At 57.8% G+C, this 20818-nt stretch overlaps 1 protein-coding gene across 1 annotated transcript in view; it reads left to right on the top strand.

The window, feature by feature from the left end:
* The first annotated feature begins 2864 nt into the window (after positions 1-2864).
* The window catches only part of GRID1 (glutamate ionotropic receptor delta type subunit 1), a 700883-nt gene continuing 682929 nt past the window's right edge, over positions 2865-20818 (top strand). Inside the window, exons 1-2 of the mRNA XM_035023220.1 lie at positions 2865-2943; positions 5105-5260. Of these exons, the coding sequence (XP_034879111.1) occupies positions 2865-2943; positions 5105-5260 (235 nt within the window). The remainder of the gene's footprint in view (positions 2944-5104; positions 5261-20818) is intronic.

The following is a 20818-nucleotide window of genomic DNA, read 5'->3' as shown; positions in this document are numbered from 1 at the left end:
CTCTGGGCCTGCCTCCCAGCTCCAGGAGAAATGTGACCTGTGCAGAGTTCCCTGTGTGGCCAGGCAAGTGTAACCCAGGCCATTCGAGTCTGGCAGGGAAAGCTGGCTTGGTAGTGTAGGAGTATGAGCACCAGAAGATGAGCATCCGGGGATGGTGAAGAAGATGAGCATCTGTGGGAGGTAGAGGGGAAGGGGGGACCGAGGGCAGGAAGGGAGATTGCCCCAGGCCAACAGCTTCCAGGGGATTCCAACTGGAGTCACAACACCCAGGTCCCAAACCAGAGGAACCTCATCATCATCCAAACTAGAAACTGGTAGAAGTCTCTTCAAAACTGTGTGGGTTGGTAGGTTGTTTTCTTAATATTTTGAAGGGGGGGGGGGTCTTGAGGAGTTTCCCACTGCAATCATGCTAGCTCTTCCTTAGCACAACATACATCAAGAAAACTTCTAAGTTAGAAGCATCACATACTTTACGAACACACTCCAGAGGCCCAAACAAGTGAGTTTGGTGATCCCTGACCTTATGACTCTTGACCTCAGATTTGAGCCTCTATTGGTGATCAACTCACTATCTTTCCAAGGTGGAGGCAGTCCCATCAGAACCAAATTGTTACATAATAAAATACATCCTTTGTTTCTCTTCTTTCTATAACTTTTTGGCCAATGAATGGTAGAATTTTGAGAGAATGAGGATGGGGGGATGTTGGAGAGGCTGGGTGGGGCATATTTTATAACTCAAGGCCCTAAAGACAAATTTTCTTGAGGACATGCATTTGTGTGGGCACCACACCCAGCCTCCTGCCCCCATGGTCATTCCTTTTTTCTTGCCCAGGGGCCCCTCCTCTTGGAAGCCACCTTGCCTGCTCATGTGGTTCCCTGCTTTCTCCAACCCAGCTTCTCCTCTTCACCAGGCTGCCCCCACCCAGCTGAGTCAGCTCCATCAGCCACTGCAAGGGTTGCCTCATTGCTCTCCAAGCTTGTACTTGGCCCTCTCTGCACAGCCACCTCCCCCACCTTTCCAAAGTAACATTTGTCAATGACTCCTCCGTGGTTGGCTGCTTGAGAGAGACACACGCATGCACACACACACTAGATTCTTTATCTTCCTGCCTTGGCTGGATAACCAGCATTAAATGCCTGTAGGCCTCTCTTTCTTCTCCCTTGGTAACCCCCACTAAGCTTTTAGAACTGTCACCTCCTCCAGGAAGCCATCCCTGGCTCTTCCTCCCATGCTTGCCCACGCGCATACATGGCTCATTCAGGGTCCTCGCCACATCTTCTAATGATCTGTTTAGGTGTCCACCTCTCCCACTGCGCAGGGAGTTCCAGCCAAGGTCCGTTGCTAAGCCTCTCCAAGTCTCTCACGCCCGGAGCCGGGAACAGCAGGAGCCTTCGCGCTGGCGGACTACCGGGCCGAAGGGCGCTCCCGGGCTTTCTAGAGAGGCCCCTTGCACGAGGATCTGCCAGGCGCGCCCAGACCGAGCTTCCGCGGAATCGGGGTCCGGGAAGGTTCAGTTGTCTCCCGGAAATCTTGAGTGTGCCACGTGGAGCCCAGCCCGTCTGGGACTTGGGGGTGCGGGAGCTGCGCGTCCGGCTTGCCACCTCCTCCCAGGCTTGAGCCCAGACTGGTTAACGCTGCATCTGGTGGTGGCCGGCCGGAGGCATTCGCCAGGCGGCGGAGAGAGCTCGGTTCGGCGCTGGCCGCCAGCAGCGGGCTCTCCGCCCGGGCTCCCGCGTGAAGGCTCCGTGCAGAGTGGGAGTCTGAGTACACCGGCCGCTTGGAAGGCTCCTCACGTCCAGGCGCCGCGGTCACGGCTGCGCCGGTTTCCGGCCATGAATTAGGCTTCAGAGTCCGAGCCTCCTGCCCGACTCCCGGCTGAGCGCTGGGCCCGCGGGGCGGGGGATGGGCTCCTGCCGAGGTCCGCGCGGCTAGCGAGGGTTCGAGCCGCGGCCGAGGCTCTGCTCCGCGACGCTCGGCCGCGTCCGGTCCCCTTTGGCTCCCCTTGCATCCCGGTGCCTGGCTCAGCGCCCCGCCCCGCCTCTCTCTCGGCTACCCCCGGTGCGGCTCCGCTAGGGGCTCTCTGCCCGAGGCGGGGGGCATGGCCCGAGACGCTCGTCGGCTGAGGTCGGCGGAGGCTCCGGGGTCCCCCGAGGGCAGTCGGTGGCCGACCCTTCTCCATCCTCCCGCCCCCGGAGAACGGTGGGCACAAGACCCAGGGCCGCCAAGTCTCTGCGCGCCACAGACTCGGCTGGCCCCCGCTGCCATGCCGGCCCCCGAGTGTCCCCCGGACCGGGAGCGCGGAGCACCGGGCGCCCCCTCCGAGCCGCGAGCGGGCGAGCGCCGCGCGGCGAGGCTGAGGCTCCGCAGTCACGTGGCCGAGAGGAGGGCGGAGGGGAGGGAGGCGGGCAGGGAGGGGAGGGGGAGCGGAGCCGAGGGGGAGGGGGAGGGGAGGGGGCGTCCTCCGCAGTTCTCTCCTCGCCGGGGCTCAGACACACAGCGAGCCCGGAGCCGCCGCGCCGGCCGGGCCACCGCCGCCACCGCCTCCCCCGCCTGCGAAGCCGCCCAAGCCGCGGGAAGAGCCGCCGCCGCCGCCGCGGGCCGCCCCCGCCTCACCGGCCTCGGCTCGGGCTGCCAGCGCCGCCGCAGCCGCCACCGGAGCGGGAGCGGGAGCCCGACCGCGCTGGGCTGGGCTGGGCTGGGGCGGGCGCAGGGCGCAGGGGCGGGCGCGCGGGAGAAGACGCACGGGCGGGCTCGGCTCTCCCGGGGAGCGGCCCGGGACTGCACCCGGACCGGCGCCTCCCCGCTCCGCGCTGCCCTCGGCCTCGCCCCGGGCCCGGGCGGATGAGCCGCGCGCCAGGGGGACATGGAAGCGCTGACGCTGTGGCTTCTCCCCTGGATATGCCAGTGCGTGTCGGTGCGGGCCGACTCCATCATCCACATCGGTGAGCGCGGCGGGCGGTCGGGCAGAGGCTGGGCGGGGGCCACAGCGGCGTAGGGGGTGCGCGGCGTCCAAACTTGGCGGTTCCCCGGGCCGAGGGGCTCGGCGGGCGGTGCTCCCCCGAAGGGCCGCGCCGCGCCGCCCCGCGGAGGAGCTGTGCATGGGCCGCGCCGCGCTCCCGCGGGCTCTTCGCCGCTCCCCGGGGCTCCAATCCCTGCGGCCTCTGCCGACACTTAGGGCCGCGGCTGCGGGGAACCCGGGGCTGGACGCGCGTCCAGACCCGCGCCCCCGACTGGGCCGTCGGCGTGCTCGGAGCAGCGGGGGTAGGGGGCGGACACGGCCCTGGGTCTCGCCAAGTTGGCAGGGCAGGATCAAAGAGGCCCGACCGGAACCGTGTGTGAATGTGGGTGGGTGGGTGTTGTCAGCGTGTATCACTGTGTGTGCGCCTGGCACCGTGTTGGTGTCACTGCGAGAGGGCGTTGGGATGTGTGGGTCCATCTGAGCCTGTGTTGGTGCGTGCACGACTGTCAGCCTGTTAGAGTGGACACAGTGTCTGCCTGTTTCCCCGGTGTGTGTCTGTGTATCTCTCGGTATATGTGTGGGTGTTTGTGTATCTGGTTGTGGCGACTGCAGCCCAATCCTGGACAGTCCCAGAGTTTCCCGTGGTCCAAGTCTTGGGGGCTGGCAGACTGTCCAGGTGGTGGGAGCCGGGGGAAGGAGCGTGGGCGGCGGGGGGTGGGGAGGAGTGTGTGTGCGCGCTGAGCGGGAAGAGATGGATGGAGGGAGAGAAGCAGGAGAGAAGATGAGATAGAGGAGAGGAGGAGGGGGCGCGCGGAGGGGGAGTGTGTGGGAGTTGGTGGCAACAGGGGAGGAATCCCAGGAAGTTGGGCTGGGTTGCGGGCCCGAGAGCGGTTGCTTTGGGGGAGCCCCTCTGCAGTCGCCTTTCCGGAAGTTGGGAAAGACCAGCGAGCACAGAGAAACTGGGGGTTGGGAGGTGTGAGAAGGCAGGGATGATGGGACAGGCGGGGCGGGGGTTTGGGGGTGGGGAGGGGTGGTGAGTGACTAGGCCTGGGCTTGGTGAGCTGCAACGCCCCCCGCAGTGGCCGGGCGCCAAACCTGCTTCCCACTCGGGGGGAGGGGGGCTCGGGTCTCGCGGTCAGCATTGCGGCTCTGGGTGTAACGTGGCACCGGGGCCTCCCTCCTCCCGCCCAGTCCCGAGCTCGGGGATCATCGGGCCCAGCTCCGGGACCATGGGGACCCTCGGGGCCTGGCGCGGATGAGGGAAGACTCCTGAGTTGCCCAGGCTGCGGCGGGGCCAGGCTCTGGCGAATCGCACCGTTCTCCGCTGAAAGCGCAGAGTCGGCCAAGGCAGTGCTAAGCGCGTAAAGGGCCAGCCGGAGGCTGCCCTGGAGATAGATGTTCGCGGTTCTAGAAGGCCCTTTCAAGAGCGGTATCTTATGAGCTCCTCAACTCTGCTGGGTCTGAAGGCAAGGGTTCTAGGGTACAGTTCCCTTTTCTCCCACATATACCGCAGGAAGAAGAAGTGGGGAGGGATGGAGAGCAGGAGCTGGTGCTCAGGGAGCCAGGCTGGGACTGACCTGCTGGTCTTCCAAAGCCCCTGTGTAAAGAAGCCCCCAGGTGCAGCAAACTCACTGGGGACCTGCTTGCTCAGCTTCTCTCAAAGGGGGAATCTCAGGGCAGAAGGAAGTCATCATTCCATCTTGGGATTGGGACCAGGGACATTGCCCTGCAGGGGAACTTTTTGGCTCCTGCGATGGGATTCATGGGGCCATATCCGGGCATTTGGGTGTTGCCTGAGGCCGCCCCAGCTTGGCTCAGTCCGTTGTGTGGGGTATGGCCCAGGACATGAGGTGGCTTGGTTGCAAGACACGTGTGTGACCTGGTGGCAGCATGTGCCATGTGCATGTGTAACTCATGTCAACTGTGTGCACATGGCTCTGTGTGTGGGGGACACATTCCTGTTCTGGTTGACGGAAGAAAGCCTTACTCTATCCTGTCAAGCTGAAACCCTAGTCTGAAACTCCCATCAGACAACCAGCTAACCTGCTAGCACCATGACCTGAGGGCCAAGACGGGGGTGGGGGTGGGGGTGGGGTGGGGAGGGAGAGCTCTTTCGGCCAGGTCTGACCCTTCCTCTCCTCCAGGTGCCATCTTCGAGGAGAACGCGGCCAAGGACGACAGGGTGTTCCAGCTGGCCGTATCCGACCTGAGCCTCAACGATGACATCCTGCAGAGCGAGAAGATCACCTACTCCATCAAGGTCATCGAGGCCAACAACCCGTTCCAGGCGGTGCAGGAAGGTGAGCGGCCTCGCGCGCAGGCCTGACAGGGCCGCGGCCTGCCAGGAGGCGTGGAGACCCACGGGGTTGCGACGGGCTCGGCCGCCGGGAGCCCCTTGTGCTCCTGGGCAGCCGCGGTCCCACGCACGGTGCGCGCGTCCTCCCCGACCCCCTGAGCGGTGGCGCGGGGAGTGCTCTGCTCGGGGGAGCTGGAGCCGAGAGCTTGTGAGCGCGGCGAGCTGGGCTCCTTGCCGGGCGTGTCGCGGGCTTGAGCGGTTCTCCTCCGGCTCGGTGGGTGCGTCTGTGTGCCCCGCGCTGCCCGCGCAGGCGTGTGTGGCTCAGGGCGTGTTTGTTTCTTGGGTGTTTGCGGGTGGGCGTGTCTGCGTGCCGGGTACCTGCGTGGGTGCACCGCCCCTGACCTCCAGGGGCCGGAGTCTTCCTAGTCCCCAAGCGACGAGCGCCTGGCGCGCGAGCCCGAGGTCTCCCCTCTCCGCAGCACAACCCGATACGCGCCGCATTTGGCGCCCCGTGGCCACTCAGTGCCTCGGCCCCGCGTGTCTCTGCCGTGCTCCTCCTCCCGGCTTGGAGGAGCCGGTTTCTTTCTCGTTGTCCCTGCCGCGGGCGGAGGCGCTGTCGCCTGGGCCAGAGGTGGGCGCTGTTTGACCAGGAAAGGAGAGAAGTTGGGCCGGGCTGGCTTCGGGGAATCCTAGTCTGAGCCTGTGAGGCCGGCAGCCTCTGCCTCGGGTCGGACCCGCTGGCGGGGGGCAACAGGTGCTCCGCGCGGGCGTTCGCCACAGCGGCAGCCTCTGTTGTCCCTTTGTCACTCTTTGCCTTCCCTGTCACCTGGCTCGAGGCTGGGTTCTGGAACCCGAGTTCCTCCCGCATACTGCCAGCCACCTTCCTGGTTAGGGCCCAACGCTCTTTCCACACTCCTGGCATCTGCCTAGCCCAGGTACCTTTTCCTCTCCTCTGCCTTGCTCCCCATATCCGTGGGTTGACTCAGAGGCCCTTGCCCTGGAGTGTGAGGATAGGAGGCACAGCTGGTGGCAGGGGTTGCAGAGATTCCTGCCAGGAGGGACTGACAGCACAGTGGGTATAGGGAGGAAGTGGGCTGGCTCAGGGTTCCAGGCCAGCTCCCCCATCCCCCACCCCCCACCTCCATTGCCCCAGTCACTGAGCCCAGAGTCCTTCTGCTGCCTTTGGGTTATATGCTGGCTGCTGGGCCCTTGGGTACGGGCGAGGGTAGGGTGATTCGGTGAAGTCTCTGATCTGTGTCCAGAAGACCAGCGTTCTTTCTGGGGAGAACCTTGTGCTAGAAGAAGGTCTTTGGCAGTCTTCTATTCTTGGGTGCCGCAGAGGAGCGGAAGCCCCAGCTGTGAGCCCTGAAGGCCCAAGGTGCGTGTACAGACCTAGAGTCCTGGGTGTGCTTTTGGAGTAGCTGCGAGTGGGTGAGGCTGCTGTTTCCTATCATGGGGACTGCTGCTTCTAGCCTGGGCAGATGTCCATTGTCCAATGTCCATTGAGGTATGGGGAATCCCTGTCCTTTGGTGTCTGAGTAGCCTACCAGCAGTCCCTGCCCCCACATGGCCCACCCCTGGACTGCTTTTCTGTGTGCTTGCCTCACACTTCCTTGCAAGTGCTTGGTGTGGGCTCCAGCCACGGAGAGGGGGGCCTTAGGGCGGAATGATCCTACCTGGGATGGGAATGGGGGGTGACACCGACTGACCCAGTTACATATCACAATTTTGACAGTGCCCCTGCTCCTTTGACACTGTTTCCACACATTTGTCTCTGTGGACAGTCATTCTTTGTGCTTGGGAGTTGAGGACACAGGTGGACACGTGCGTTTCTTGTGCTCAGGGGCTCACAGCGTGCTGGGGACCCTGCCTGTGTTTTCCCCATGCCGTTTCAGCTCTTCCACATCCCCTGTTGACATACCTTGCGTCCTTTGGCTTCCCCTCTGCCCTGTGGAGTATTCCATGCTCATTCATTTTGCTCCTGAAGATGCCCAACCCCCCACACCCACCCCCTCTCCCATCAGCAGGTCCCTAGGGAGTGAAGATAATGCTCTTGCCCAGGGTTACAGTCTCAGGCAGGTAACACACGTCGGCCCACCGGGCAGCCGGTCTCTGCAGGGCCTGGAGCGTGGGGTCCAGAGAGGTCATTGCTATTCAAAAGAGCAGCTGTTACACAGCTTTAGACGATTTTGCCATTTGGGAATGAAAATCCTAGTGTTGTAGATGTGCTGATTTTTTAATCTTTTTGAGAGGAGCCCCCCCCAAATCTGGACTTTAATGTAAAATCTGATTTCTAACTGTTGTCAACTAATCAAGCAATTTAAACAACATAGTACAAGCCAAACGAAACACACCTGTGGGCCATCCAGTCTTCAGGCCCCAGTGTACCTTTGTGCTGGAGATGCAGGGCTCCATCTAGGGGCCTCTTCGGGTTGACATCTTGCTTTTCGGGATCTCAGTTTCTCTATTTTTATGATTGGAAAAATGTCTCAGGCTCCAGGGATGGCAGGATGACAGTCTCAGAGGGTGTGAGAGGGAGTGTGTGTACCCATCCAGAAGTAGGGAGTTGGATTGTGGTGACTGAGGGACATCTGATGCCATCCAGGAAGAAGGATACTGACCAGAGTGTGTGCTGGTTAAGGCTGGCACATGCTTTCAACTGATGAGCTGTGTGGGCAGAAATCCACATTGGTATCCTGTGACCTTGCACAGCCCTTGGATGTCTACAAGGGACAGGAGCAGCCAGCCCCTCAAGGGCCTCACGAAGTGCGGAGCAGTGCTCAGAGGCTCCTTCTCCCTAGCCTGGGGCTCAGCTGGGCAGGCACTCAGCTCTCTGCATGTCCTTCCTCTGTGCTCCGGGATGCTGTCCACCCTGTGGCGTGGTCCTGCTTGGTGGATATCTTCTCTCTCTCCTGGGCCTGGACAGTCATTGCAGCTGGCCGTGGGTGGTAAGTTTGGGTGGGAAAGGAAAGGACTTCTTGATGGAGACTGGACACGGATGGAGGGCAAAGGTGCACCGGGGTTCAGTCTCCATTGTGGACTGGACAAGCTCCCAGTGGACCCCCAGTGGGTTTGGGATTGAGGTGATGCTGTCCCCACTTTGGCCCAAGTGGCAGCACCATACAGGGACAAAAAATTGGTTGCTGGAGCCCAAGAAACCAGGTCCACGTTCGTCTTGCCTCATGTGTAGTGTGATTCTGGGGGGTGTCCTAGCTCTGCTTTGAGCTTCCGTTCACATACCTGCTAAAAGGGACCAACCATAGTATCTGGCAAGTGGGATTATCGTGAGGATTAAATGAGATGAGACATGTATAAATTGTCTGCAGAAGGCCTGTGGTAGGTGTTTAGTAAACACGAATTCCCTCCTTGTCCCTTGACCCAACTGTGAATCCATCTCAGCTTCTCTTGAGGCTCTTGATATTTCCAGCTGCATCATTTCTTAAGCTGGTGAATTCCTTGAGAGCAGACTCTCGCTGACCTTTTCATTTTCAGCATTTCACTAAACATTTTCTCCCTTGATTATAAAAGAAATGCATCGCTACAGTGAGCATGAATCAATTAAAAAATGTGGAAAAGGAAAAGGCTGTGCATGCTCATTGTATAGAATATGGAAGGTACAGGAAAGCATCACGAGGGAGAACAGAAATTGTTCAGAATTTTACCAGTTAGTTCCTTCTAGTCTTTTTTTCACTCACTGTATTTTGTAAGTGCTGAGAGACCCCATTCTGTTCAGCTGGATAGCCTTTTTTTTTTTTTTTAAATTTAATGTCTTATTGGCTTTTTCTGAAATCGTTGCAAAGTACGTGTAAACGCTACTCTTAGTGGTTGCATATGTTTTACGATATTCAAGACTATTTTTTAAAAAATGGAATCATTTATATGCTGAGATATGCTTAAGTATCGCTGAAGAGAACAAGAGACTGCTTCGATTTGTTGGTCCTGAGATTTATACCTATAATTTCTTCAGGCTGATTTTAAACAAGCTCCTGACAGGCTACCTTTTGAGATACTCGGTCAGTTGATGTAAAAGCATGGGTCACATTTAATAAAATGCATTTGATGAGGATTTAAAGTTAGCAAGTGTTGACACTATAGTGATATTTAAAATGTTGTGTCTTAGATTTAGTTGGCAAAGTCCATCTTAACAGTGAAAATTTGCTTTCTGGGTCCTAGAAGAAATACTAATTTGTCAAATAAAAACATTTCATATTGGTCTGAAGTATTTGCTGAAGGAAATTATATAAATGAGTAAATGCATAAAAGAGCCGGCTGAACAAGAGTCTTCTCTGTTCACAGAGTTATCTTGTACTGTAAGTAAAAGACTTGGGTTATTGGTTATAATGTAGACATACCTGTCATAGAGTGGAAAGATAACAAGTTAGGGAAGAGGAAGGAAGAAGAAACATTGTGAGGTAATATTCCTTTTAGTTACAATAAGCACAAAAGTGTTTTAGGAAGACAGGGTAAAAATTACCCACGTATAGCTTGGTGTTCGTAGAATAAAACAATGAGACAGTGAAGTAAAATGAAAATAAAACACAGTGAGCTTGTTGGTGCCCATCTGACAGTCTGGGCATTTTTTTTTTTTTAAAGATTATTTATTTATTTATTTGAGAGAGAGAGAATGAGAGACAGAGAGCATGAGAGGGAAGAGGGCAGAGGGAGAAGCAGACCCCCCGCTGAGCAGGGAGCCTGATGCGGGACTCGATCCGGGACTCCAGGATAAGGACCTGAGCCAAAGGCAGTCGCTTAACCAACTGAGCCACCCAAGCGCCCTCAGTCTGGGCATTTTATATTGGTCCCTCCTGGGGGTCACCCTGCCCCTCATGTGCCTGCTGGTATCTAGACATTCTGCTAGAAGGTCTCCCTCCCTGAGCTTTGATGCCTCTGGCATCTTCCTTGGCTTCCGTTCAGAAGGATATGGCCAGTGAGGCCGAATCCTTTATACCTGCTAGGAGACCCCCTTCTCTCGGGGAGGGGCTCTATTGGTCCCTGCCTCGGAGACACTGGCAGGTCCTCCTGATGTGAGGTTAGTGACATTGTAAAGATGCCTGTAGGCCCACACCATCCTTCCCATCCACTCGGCTGTATTAATTTTCCCTGGGGTGCTGAAACAAATTTTGCCACAAATTTAGTTGGTTAGAAACAGAAATTTATCATCTCACGATTCTGCATGTCAGAAGCCTGATACAGGTCTCACTGGGCTAAAATCCAGGTGTCAGCCGGCTGATTCCTTCTGAAGGCTCGAGGAGAGGATCCATTCTCTTGCCTTTTCAGCTTCCAGAGGCTGCCCACCCTCCGCAGCTCCCGGACCCCTTCCTCTGTCTTCCGCCAGCGATGGTGGGTGGGGTCCCTCTCACAGGGTATCACCCCGGTCTCACCTCTGTCCTCCCATCTCCTTCTCCATCTCTGACTCTTCATCCTCCTTCTCCCCAGGACCCTTGTGATTGCACTGGGCCCACCTTGATAATCCGGGATAACCTCCCCGCCTTACAGTTAGCTGATTCCCTCTGCAGCCTGAATTCTCTGACACAAAGCCTAACATGGTCACAGTTGTGGGGACTGGGATGTGGGCATCCTTGCAGGTGCCTTGGCACACCTGTCGTCCTAGCCAGCGCACATGGTCCCCTCTTCCCCGTCTTCTGCACGGCTGAGTGCTCTCCTGCTGACTGAGTGGCCTCCTTGCGTCTTAGCTGGACCCGCTAGGGTCACGTGGGACTTGGGGCCATGTGTCCATGTCCCCCAGGCTTGCTCTGGAGATGGCATGCTATAAGCCTGCAGGCCTCCACAGACTTACCCGCGCTCTTTGGTGATGCATCGGCAATCTTCCCTGGGCCTGGAAGCTGCTGGTTCCTGAGGAAGTTCCCAGAGGAATCTGCTTTTTGAAGAGCCAGACTGTAAGGCCCATGCATGTGCCACCACGTGGGCCCGTACCTCCTTTTCTGTCTGGGCAGGTTCTTCAAACCCTCCTGCCTCCCTCATGTCATCCACTGTGCCCACCTAGGGCCCCAGGCGGGGCCTTGGCAGAGTCCGTCTTACTTGGCTGCGCACGGCACTCTTCCTGGCCCCGCAGGGGCTGCTGCTAGCAGGTTTCGGGGCTGCAGGTGGTGACGGCCCCGCCCTAGAAGGGGGCTGGGGACACGGAACCATCTAGTCCCCCCTCTGGATTGCTCACCAGCCTGTGAGCGATAAATAAAGGAGTGGCTGCCATCCTCCCTCAGCTGAGCTCCCCAGGCTCCAGAGTTCTTCATTCTAGGGTCTCTCCTGGGTGTGCAAACATGCACACACACTCTCACTTTTTTATTTTTTTATTTTTTTTTTAAAGATTTTATTTATTTATTTGACAGAGAGAGACACAGCGAGAGAGGGAACACAAGCAGGGGGAATGGGAGAGGGAGAAGCAGGCTTCCCACTGAGCAGGGAGCCCGATGCGGAGCTCGATCCCAGGACCCTGGGATCATGACTGAGCCTAAAGCAGACGCTTAACGACTGAGCCACCCAGGCGCCCCCACACGCTCACTTTATAGACTATACTCTTGCCTCATTCACATCTTCGTATTTTGGGTTCTAGAGGCTTCCTTTTAGTATCCCTAGTGCCATGGCTTTACCCGTAGATTGGGAGGTTGGACTTAATGGGCAGTGAATAGATGGGCACCTAATGCCAGGTGTGTGGGTCGTAGTGAGACACCTGTCCTCCTACTGCCTCCGAGCTGCTGCTCTTCCCTTGCCTGGTGACCTGGGGACTTTAACAGCCTTCCCATCTGAAGCAGCATGTTGGGGCCATTTCTCCAGGTTTCTTGTGGAGGACAGCTAAGACTGTCCCTAGCACCCAGAGCTCTATCTTATAAGTGCAGATAGACACTTTCCAAATTCTTGTAGTTGCGAGGTCAAAAATCCCCTCGCTTTGTCTCTTCTAGTAGCCATCTTCCTTCTTTACTTGGCCTTTTCACTACGAGGACATGCTCTCACCTAAAAACTTGGAACATTTAGTCTGCATTGCTTATTCCTAAACCATCTATAACCCAGTCTGATGCCTGGGTGTGAATCTTTTTAGACTTGGCTACCCAGGTCCCTGCCTGCTGCTGTTGTTCTGTGGTTCCCTTGTGTCAGCGAGGAAGACTAAGTTATGCTGTAGTAACAAACAGTCCCAACATTTCAGAGGCTTAACCTCACAAAAATTTATCTCCTGCTCATGCTGTATGTCCATCATTGGTCACCGTGGAGTTTGGCTCATGGTGGCCACTCAGCTTGAGTATTGCCTGTTGCCATGCCACATGGAAAGAGAGCTTTGGGGGTCTCAGCCCGGAGGGGACACGTGTCACTTCTGCTGTATAGCTTATTGGCCAAAACCAGTCATGTGGTTCCAGCTAGTCTTAAGGGATCCAAGAAGCACAGTCCTACTATGTGCCCAGAAGGAGGGACAACTAGTATTTGGCAAATGATAGAACTACTTACTCATGTCAAAACAGTCCTCCCATTTTCTTGGTGACTCCTTGAAACAATAACAAAGAAACAAAAAACCCAGAACAGTTTTAGGTATTGGATCCTGGTTGGGCCAAAGCCATGGCTCCTGTCACTTCCCCTCTGCCCACTCATTTACTTGTCCCTCTGCCCCAGAAAGCTCTGGGCTTTGGTGTGTGTAGGGGAAGTCAGGGAGCCTGGGTTCCCAGCCCCTTCTGGACTCCCAAAAGAGAGGCAGTCTTGTGTCTACCAACCTTGTCCTCTGTAAGCTATGGATGGGAAAGGCGCAGCCTCAGAAGGCTCGGGCTGACTGCTTCCTAAGTGGTGAGGTGAAGATGGGCATGCAGGCCTGGTCATTGCCGGGCCCAACCCCAGGGAGCCCCCGCGGCCAGACTTTAGCAAGTCAGTGCTGCCCATGGCCTCGGCAGGGCTCCCTGTGGTGCAGTTCCTCTCACAGAGTTCCCCTGCTCCTGGCCCAGGCCCCCTTCGCCCCTGCCTTCCCACACGGCTGCAGCTCTCTCTCCCGACAGCTTTGGGCTAGGGCAGACACTCATCGCTGCCATGGGCTGGCTTGCGACAGCCCCTTTCTCTGGGGTCTGGCCTTTCTGACAGGCATGGGGTCCAGGAAGACAGCTGGGTCTGTGTCCAGTATCCCGTCAGCTGGGTTCTCTAAAGACCTTCCTTGCAACCTATAAACAGCCAGTTTTCTGGCCAATGGCCATGGGTTGGGAAGAGAAAGACCCGTGATTCTCCCTTCTGGGCCTGAAGCACAGGCAGGGTAGCTGGGCGGTGATTAGATGGCCCTTTTCTATTTGTTTCTGGGTCCAAGCTCTGGGCGAGGCTGGCTCCCAGGGGCTGAAGGCAGGGACTGCCAGCTGGGGCCCCAGGGTGGTCCTCAGCCCAGGCTGTACCCCCTCCTGCCGCCAGACCCTGGCTGGTGCTGTCTGCCTCCCACCTGTCCTTCGCCGGTCCCGGGCAGAGGCAGCCAGACGCTGCAGCTTGTCCCCGTGCCTGTTCCTGGCCAGTGCTCAGCCTGGCCCTCCTCCTCCTCCTCCACACGGGAATGGATGTGGTGCCCAGAAGCCAAGGTGGGGGCAGAAGAAGCCTTGTGCTCTCACTCAGGGACCTAGGTTCTTGTCCCTGATCTGCGGTTTGACCCTGGGCAGGTTACCTCAGTGTCCTCAGCTGGAAGATTGGGAATGACAACAGAGAGGACAGCTCAAGGGTCAGTTGAGGAAATGCCCAAGCAGAGAGGTGGGGATGCTTGTTACATTGGCAACCCGAGTGGTCCCAAGGGGCTCTTGGCTCCCTTCCACTTCCTACAGCCCTTAGGGTTCAGTCTGGCCTTTCTGGGTGTCCCAGGAGGGCAGGGAAGCAGGTTGGTGTTGACCACATGGCTCCTATGGAGGCTAGCTGGAGCCTTCTATGTGGGCCGTTGTTCGGGGACCCTGCAGACTGTCGTCACCCCCGATTGCAATCTTGCTGCAGCCTTGCTGTTCCGAGCGCATGGAGCAGCTGGAATCCAGCCTGCCTGGCCCAGCCTGCCTGCTCCATATGGGTGGAAAGGGGTCAGGCAGGTCCGGATTCAAATCCCAGCTCTGGGACTGATTAGCTGGGTGGTCTTGAAAGGTCGCTTGCCCTCTCTGAGCCTCAGTTTCAACATCTGTGAAGTGGGGCCACCTTGGTATTGTGTGGCTAGGTCTAGAGAGGTGATGTATCCTTGGCAAGAAGGAGGCTTTCAGCAAGTAGTGGTCCATGGGGGGCCCAGCAGAGGTGTGCTCAGCCTTGTGCTGGGGTTAAGTGTGTGTGGGGTGGCACATAGGATACTCAGTAGGCATTTGTTTTCCCTCTCTCCTGGCCACCATTTGTTCTGTCCTCCTGGGCCCCTGCCGAGGGTACATGACACCCCTTGGTCTCTGGGCCTGCCTGGGTGCCACCAACACCCTAGTCAGGGCAGAGGCATGGGCCTTACTGGCTGGACACCATCCTTACTCCCATTGTGGCTGGAGCTTCTGGCTTAGCCTGTCCACTTGCTGGCCCCACATGGCCTGAACCCCTGCAGACCTGGCCTGGCCTCGTAGGCTGTCTCCTTCCCTTGAGTTCCTCCTGCTCAGTCTTGAGGCCTTGCCTTGCCTCTGCTCCTAGACTGGGGCTGGGGACTTTCTTCGTCGTTTTGTTTGAGGACCCAGAGGCATGGCGAGAGAGGGAGGGCCATTTTCTGGGGTGTGGTCTGGGCTCCCTGTGTTTGTCTTGGCGGTGTCCATTTAGGGGGCTGGTGCCAGGAGCTGAGGTGACCCTGACTTGGCTCGGAGCTAGGTTTTGCTGCCTTCCTTCCTTGTCATGGCAGCAGACATCAACTGTTGCTGCTTCTCAGTCCCTGTTGGCTCCCAGAGCACCTGCCCTCACTTTCCTCTCCCGGGGCTCTTGTGGTCCAGACAACCCCGTGGGCTGCCCCTGAGGCCTGTAGGCTGCCAACCTGTGGGTACGTATAGGCTGCCAACCTGTGGGTACGTCTCTCCCTGTCCCTGAGTCCCCAGCTGGAGCCTCAGCTCGGGACTGGCTCAGGGCTGGCTCAGGGCTTCTCCTGTGTATCTGATAAAGACTCTCAAGGGCTGACACATGCCACTGCATGGCTCACAGCATTGAGCTGGGCTGCTTAGGGCGCCTATGGCCAGTGTTCCTCCAGGGACAGGCAGGCACAGTGGCCATACCTCTGGGGGAGGGTGGGCTGGTGGGCAGTGCCGAGGAGGTCCTCGGGCATCCCATGGAATCTAGGCAGAGCACCCCCGCCCTGTGTATGCATGTGCGTGTACAAGGGTGTGTGTATGTGTATGTGTGTGTATGTGCATGTGTGGGTGAGTGCATACGTGTGCACACGCCTGTGTGCGTATGTGTGCGTGTGTGAGTGTGTGTGTGCAGGTACGTGTGCTTGTGAGGATGTGTGCACGAGTGAGTGTGTGCATATGTGTGTGTGTGTTGCAGACACCCGTGCTTCCTGGGCATGACCTGCAGAGAGAGCCTCTCTAGTCCTGTCCCTCTTTGCCCTCTTCCCGGACTTCCTTCAGGTTTCAGTTCAGATGTGGCATCCCTGGGGAGGCCCCTAGTGCCCAGAAGAGGTTGGCCCTGCCACGTGCCCCCACTGTCCGGTGTTTGGGGATGTCTCCTGGAGGCGGTGGGCTGTGGGAAGGGAGGGACTTGGTCTCTTTTGTGCCCTATTATAATGTCAGCTCTGAGACAGGGACATTCATGGGGAACGTCCAATAAATATCATTTCCCCCTCCTTCCTGGGGGACATCCCTAGACCCAGATATGTCGTCCTGTCCCTGGGCCCCTTGGAGATCACCCCAGTGGATGGTCATTGTGGTTGTGGCCACTTGACTTGGCTAAGGTCAGGAGGAGGCTGTGGGTAGCATCCTGGGCCCTGCCCCATTGTTGACATCCACTGTGGCACCTTGGCAGCATGTCAGTGGGGTGAGGGTGGGAGCCAGCCTGCCTGCACACCCCAGGGAATGGCCCTCTTGGGGTCCTAGCCATGTGGGTCAGCAGATATCACAGGGTTCTAGTATCCAGAGCTGGAGGAGGGCATGCAAAATCAAGGCCAGGGAAGGTCCAGAGGTGCCATGGACTGCCTGGGTCCCCCCAAGATTCATCTGCTGAAGCATTAACCCCCAATGTGATGGTATTTGGAAGTAGGGTTTTGGGGAGGTGATTAGGTTGAGATGAGGTCTTGAGGGTGGGGCCCTCATGGTGGGATCAGAGAACTTGCTCTTTCTCTCTGCCATGTGAGGATAAAGCAAGAAGGCGGCCATCTAGAAGCCAGGAAGAGAGTTCTGTCACCAAGAACCGAATCAGCCAGCACCTGGATCTTGGACTTCCCAACCTCCAGAGGGTTAGAAATAAATGTCTGCTGTTTGAGCTGCTCAGTCTGTGGTACTTTGTTAGGGCAGCCTGAGCAGGTAGGATGGGAGGGGATGGGCTGAGGGCCAACCCAGCCCGGGTGACTTACCAAGAGAGTTGGACTTAGCCCTGCCCCTCCTGGGGCCTCAGGGCCATGCGTGTCAGATGAAGTCCCTGCACCTCTAAGGATCTACGATTCTGATCTGGGACTGTCCTTTGTGCTGAGCTGAGGCTTTCTCCACCCCCCAGTCCTTTAAATGTTGAAAGACAGCCACTGGCCCCCCCCCCCCCCCCCCCCCCGCAAGACATTGTCAGGCTGCACATCCTAGAGCCTGATTATTTCCCACCTGATTCTCTTTTGGATACGTCCATTTATCACTGTCCCTCGTAACACATGGCGTCCCTGATGTGCCTCAACAAAGAACTTAAGTGGCGAACCTCAGCTTTCCTTCCTGTAAAATGGGGACAAGGGCACCTTCCTTCACAGGTTGTCTTAAGGACCAAGTGAAGTAACGACCATTGAGAATTTAGCTGTGCCTGGTACCACGGAGGTGCTCAGCAAACAGGAGCCATAGCTCCTGTCCTCATGCTGTCTGCCCAGCCCAGAGGGAGAGGGGTGGTCACTGCTTGTTCCGGATGCTCTGCTGGTGTGAATGAAGTGCGAGTGAACGCTGGCCATCAGCATTGCCTCCTGCTGGGGCTCTGGGTGGACCTTTGGTTCCCCAGCCCTGGGGCTTTGCCCAAGAAGGGGTGACACATCAGAGACCCGCACCTGGAGCTTGTGCAGTTTGGCTGTTCGACTCCAGCACGCCACTTTCTACCCACTCCTTTCAAGTCCGGTTTGCTCAGCGCTTTGTGAGTTTTGCTCATGTTTCCTAAGGACCTGCTCTCCCTCCCAGCCCAAGCCAGCGCGCAGGGGGCCCGTGCTGCCTTCACCCACCTCAGAAACACTCAGCAGTGGCTCCTCATTCTGCTCCGTCACTGGACCCCGGGTCACCCACCGGCACCCCTGTGCCACAGGGTCTCATCAGGGACATCCCTGATCCAGCACTAGCCTGCTGCCTTGCTGCACCTGCCGCAGTCACAGGCACCGTGTCTGCCCATGCACTCACTCTCATGTACAGATTTGGTGGAATCACAGTGTGCTGGAGGCGGCAGGGGCCTGGGGCTTTGGGTGTCTCGTCCTTCACTGTAGAAGCCTCGAGGGCAGTCACCCCGGCTGTGCGGGGGTAGGGGTGGGGAGGAAGGTGGCGGGCTTGGCCATGCTCATTCTACTCCGGGCTCCTGGTGATGGCCTGATAAGAAGCAGAGGTACCTGACGATGCCTGATGTCTGTGCCCAGGGCTAGATGTGCATCCTCTCAGGACAGCCCGGGCAGCGCTGGGAATTATACAAGGAGTGAAGCTAAGCAGGGGTTGCTTAGGAAATGTGAAGGCTTGGTAGCCAAGCCAGCCATCTCCTGTTCCTTGCCTAGCCTCCAGGATGCACACGACCCTGCCTTTATCCCCAGCCTGTGGATTCTCTCCACCTGCACTGCCATCTTGGCCTGGACCCCTGTGGTCACTTGCTCACTGTTCCCTGCCTCTGTCCTCCCCTGCAGGCTGCTGTCCATGCGGCAGCCAGAGTTACTTGAAAAAAATCAATCCAGTCACCTCCCTCTCTGGCTGAAACCCTTCCACGGCTCCCTGCTATACTTAGAATAAAATCCAGACCCTTGCCAGAGATGCAAGCCCCAAGGTACCCCGACAAGAGCTGACCTCAGCTGCCTCACGGCTGCACTCGTCTTGGCCTGTCTGCTTCAGCCATGTTGGCTTTCTTTCTGTCCCTCCAACAGGTGAAGCATGCTCCTACCCCAGGGCCTTTGCACATGTTTGTTCCTACCATCTGGTAGGCTCTTCTGAGGACAGGCTCCTTCTGTGCCTTTAGTTGTGCCTCCTATCTCACCTCCTTGGAGAGGCTCCCTTTGGCTCCAAGTAGGGCCACAATTATTACCTATCAAAGCCTTCTTCTTTGTATGCTTTCCCCCCTTCCCCTGCAATTATGTTGTTAATTTATTTCTGAGCATCATCAGGTTGATGAGGGCAGGGAAGTGTCTGTCTTGTTCACTGCTGAGGTCCCAGAGCCAAGCCTGGTGCATGACTGGTCATGGGTGCTCAGTACATGTCCCTGAATGGTTGATGGGTTGGACAGACACATGGGACCTCTGCTCTCTGAGACCTCTGCAAGCTCCTAGTCCTACCTTCACCCTTGAGACCACTGAGGGTCCTGTGGCGTGTGGGGCCTGGAGATGTGTTGCATTTACAGCAGCCCCCAAGACCCACTTGTGCCACCCCTTCTCTCATGGCCAGCTTCTGGATTTGAAGATCTTTCTCCTGGCAAGAAAAGACAAAAGCCGACGGCATAGCCTCTCCCTGGCCATGGTGACTCTTATGGGGTGTTCAGAGGCCCAGTGCAAAGGGTACAGTCACAATGAAGGGGTTTCCCATGCTCTCCGGCTAGAGGTAGAGACAGGTTTGGAGGCCCTGTCTTGGGAAGGCATTTTCCCACCTGAGCTGCTCTGTCAGGGGCTCAGGGCCATGGCCTGCGCATCCCTTCTGTAGGCCTGAGGTGTGCCTGTGGGGCTGGGAGAGGGGGAGAGGGTGGGGAGAGGGGAAAGAGGGAGTGGGGCTACACAGGGGAAGAAGAAGCTCGCCCTGGGCTCTAGTTTTCGGCTGAAGGCTGTCAGAGTGTGGGGTGTGAGCCAGAACCTGGCTATTCAGTCCTGTCTCCCACCTAAGGTCCTCTGGTAGGCTGGAGAGCCCATTCACCCTGGCCTCAGTCTCCGCATGTGGAGAGATGGGGATGATGACACTGTCCTAACCGCGGCCTGCTCCAGGCTCAGGCAAGAGAAGGGGCTGTGGGAGGGAGGAGGAACTGCAGGGCTGGGGCCAGGGGCTGGGGGGGCGGGTGCGGCAGCTCCGAGCCTGGTGGGAAGGGACAGTGCTGACCCCCTTGGTGGGCGCTCCAGGAACTTGTAAGCGGGGCGCATTTGCAAGGACGTGGCTGCCACCCCTGCCACGCTGGCCTCCGAGGAGGCAGGAGCTAGAACTCTCCTGGTGAGCAGGAGCTCGAGGGGCTTTGAAGCTCTGTTGTTAATGATCAAAACCTCATCAGGAGAAGCCCGCCTGAGTGCGGTTCAGGGGGTCTGACTGTGTCAGGCTACTTAGCTCCTGCCAAGAAAATTAACTTCATTAAAAGGAGCACAGCAGGTTTGTGATGAGTATCAGCACCCACTGATCATACTGGGGAGCGCACCAGGGGAGGTGCCGCTAGATGGGGACTAGGTCCCTGCCGGGCCCTGTCCTTGCCTCTGGGACACCGCACATGCACACAGGTGTTCAGTGAGCACACCAGCCCGGGCACCTGCACCCAGCGGGTGGGCCCCTGCCCGGCCTGGCCCCTCAGAGCCCACCAGGGCATCTTCCTGATGCTTCCGTCTGGCCAGGCCCCTGTCCTGCAGGATGACCTCTGTTGCTCAGCATTTGGGTCCTCGTGGTCTAGCCTTGGCTGGGTGTCCAGCCTTGTCCCTGCTGCACGCCCCGGTGCCCTCGCTGGGCCAGCCGAGAGGGCCTGGCTCTCCCCTGACTGCGGCCACCCGCTTGCCCCTGTGTGTCTGTCTCCCCATCACCTCGCAGTCTCAGCTGGGGAGGGTCTCCAGGAGACCTTCTCAGGCTGCTCTGCTCCCTCAGCTGGGGCCCCGTTTGCTGCCACCTGTCCCCAGAGAGCCCCTCCCTGGGGGAGCCTGTCAGGGGGCCTGCTGGAGTTGTGCTCTGAGGACCCCGCTGGGACTGGGGCAAGGTGGCTGAGTCATGGTGCCCTGGGGCCTGGGGAGAGTTTCTGCCTCTCGTGGCCTGGGAGGAAGTTGTTACCCCCATGCATTTGTGGGAATTCTAAGCTGGACCATCTGAAAAACTATACCCTAACCTCCAACAGGGAAACCTGCTGGGGGTCTGAAATCACCCTCTGTATTAGCCATATTAATCAGTTGGGTGTCAGAAACCCTTGTAGTGGCCTAAGCAAAACGGGAACATTTATTAGGCCATGTGGTGGCAAAGGCCAGGAGTTGCATAACTTCAGGCATGGCTGGATCCAGGGGCTCAAGTGGTATCCCCAGGATTCTGCTTCCGTCTCGATATCCTGGCCCCTCCCTTCCCCAGGGCGGGCT

This window comes from Mirounga leonina, unplaced genomic scaffold, assembly GCF_011800145.1.
Source record: "Mirounga leonina isolate KUSES-001 unplaced genomic scaffold, KU_Mleo_1.0 Mir_114, whole genome shotgun sequence".
Lineage (NCBI taxonomy): Eukaryota > Metazoa > Chordata > Mammalia > Carnivora > Phocidae > Mirounga > Mirounga leonina.
This window is presented reverse-complemented; position numbering and strand designations above follow the sequence as displayed.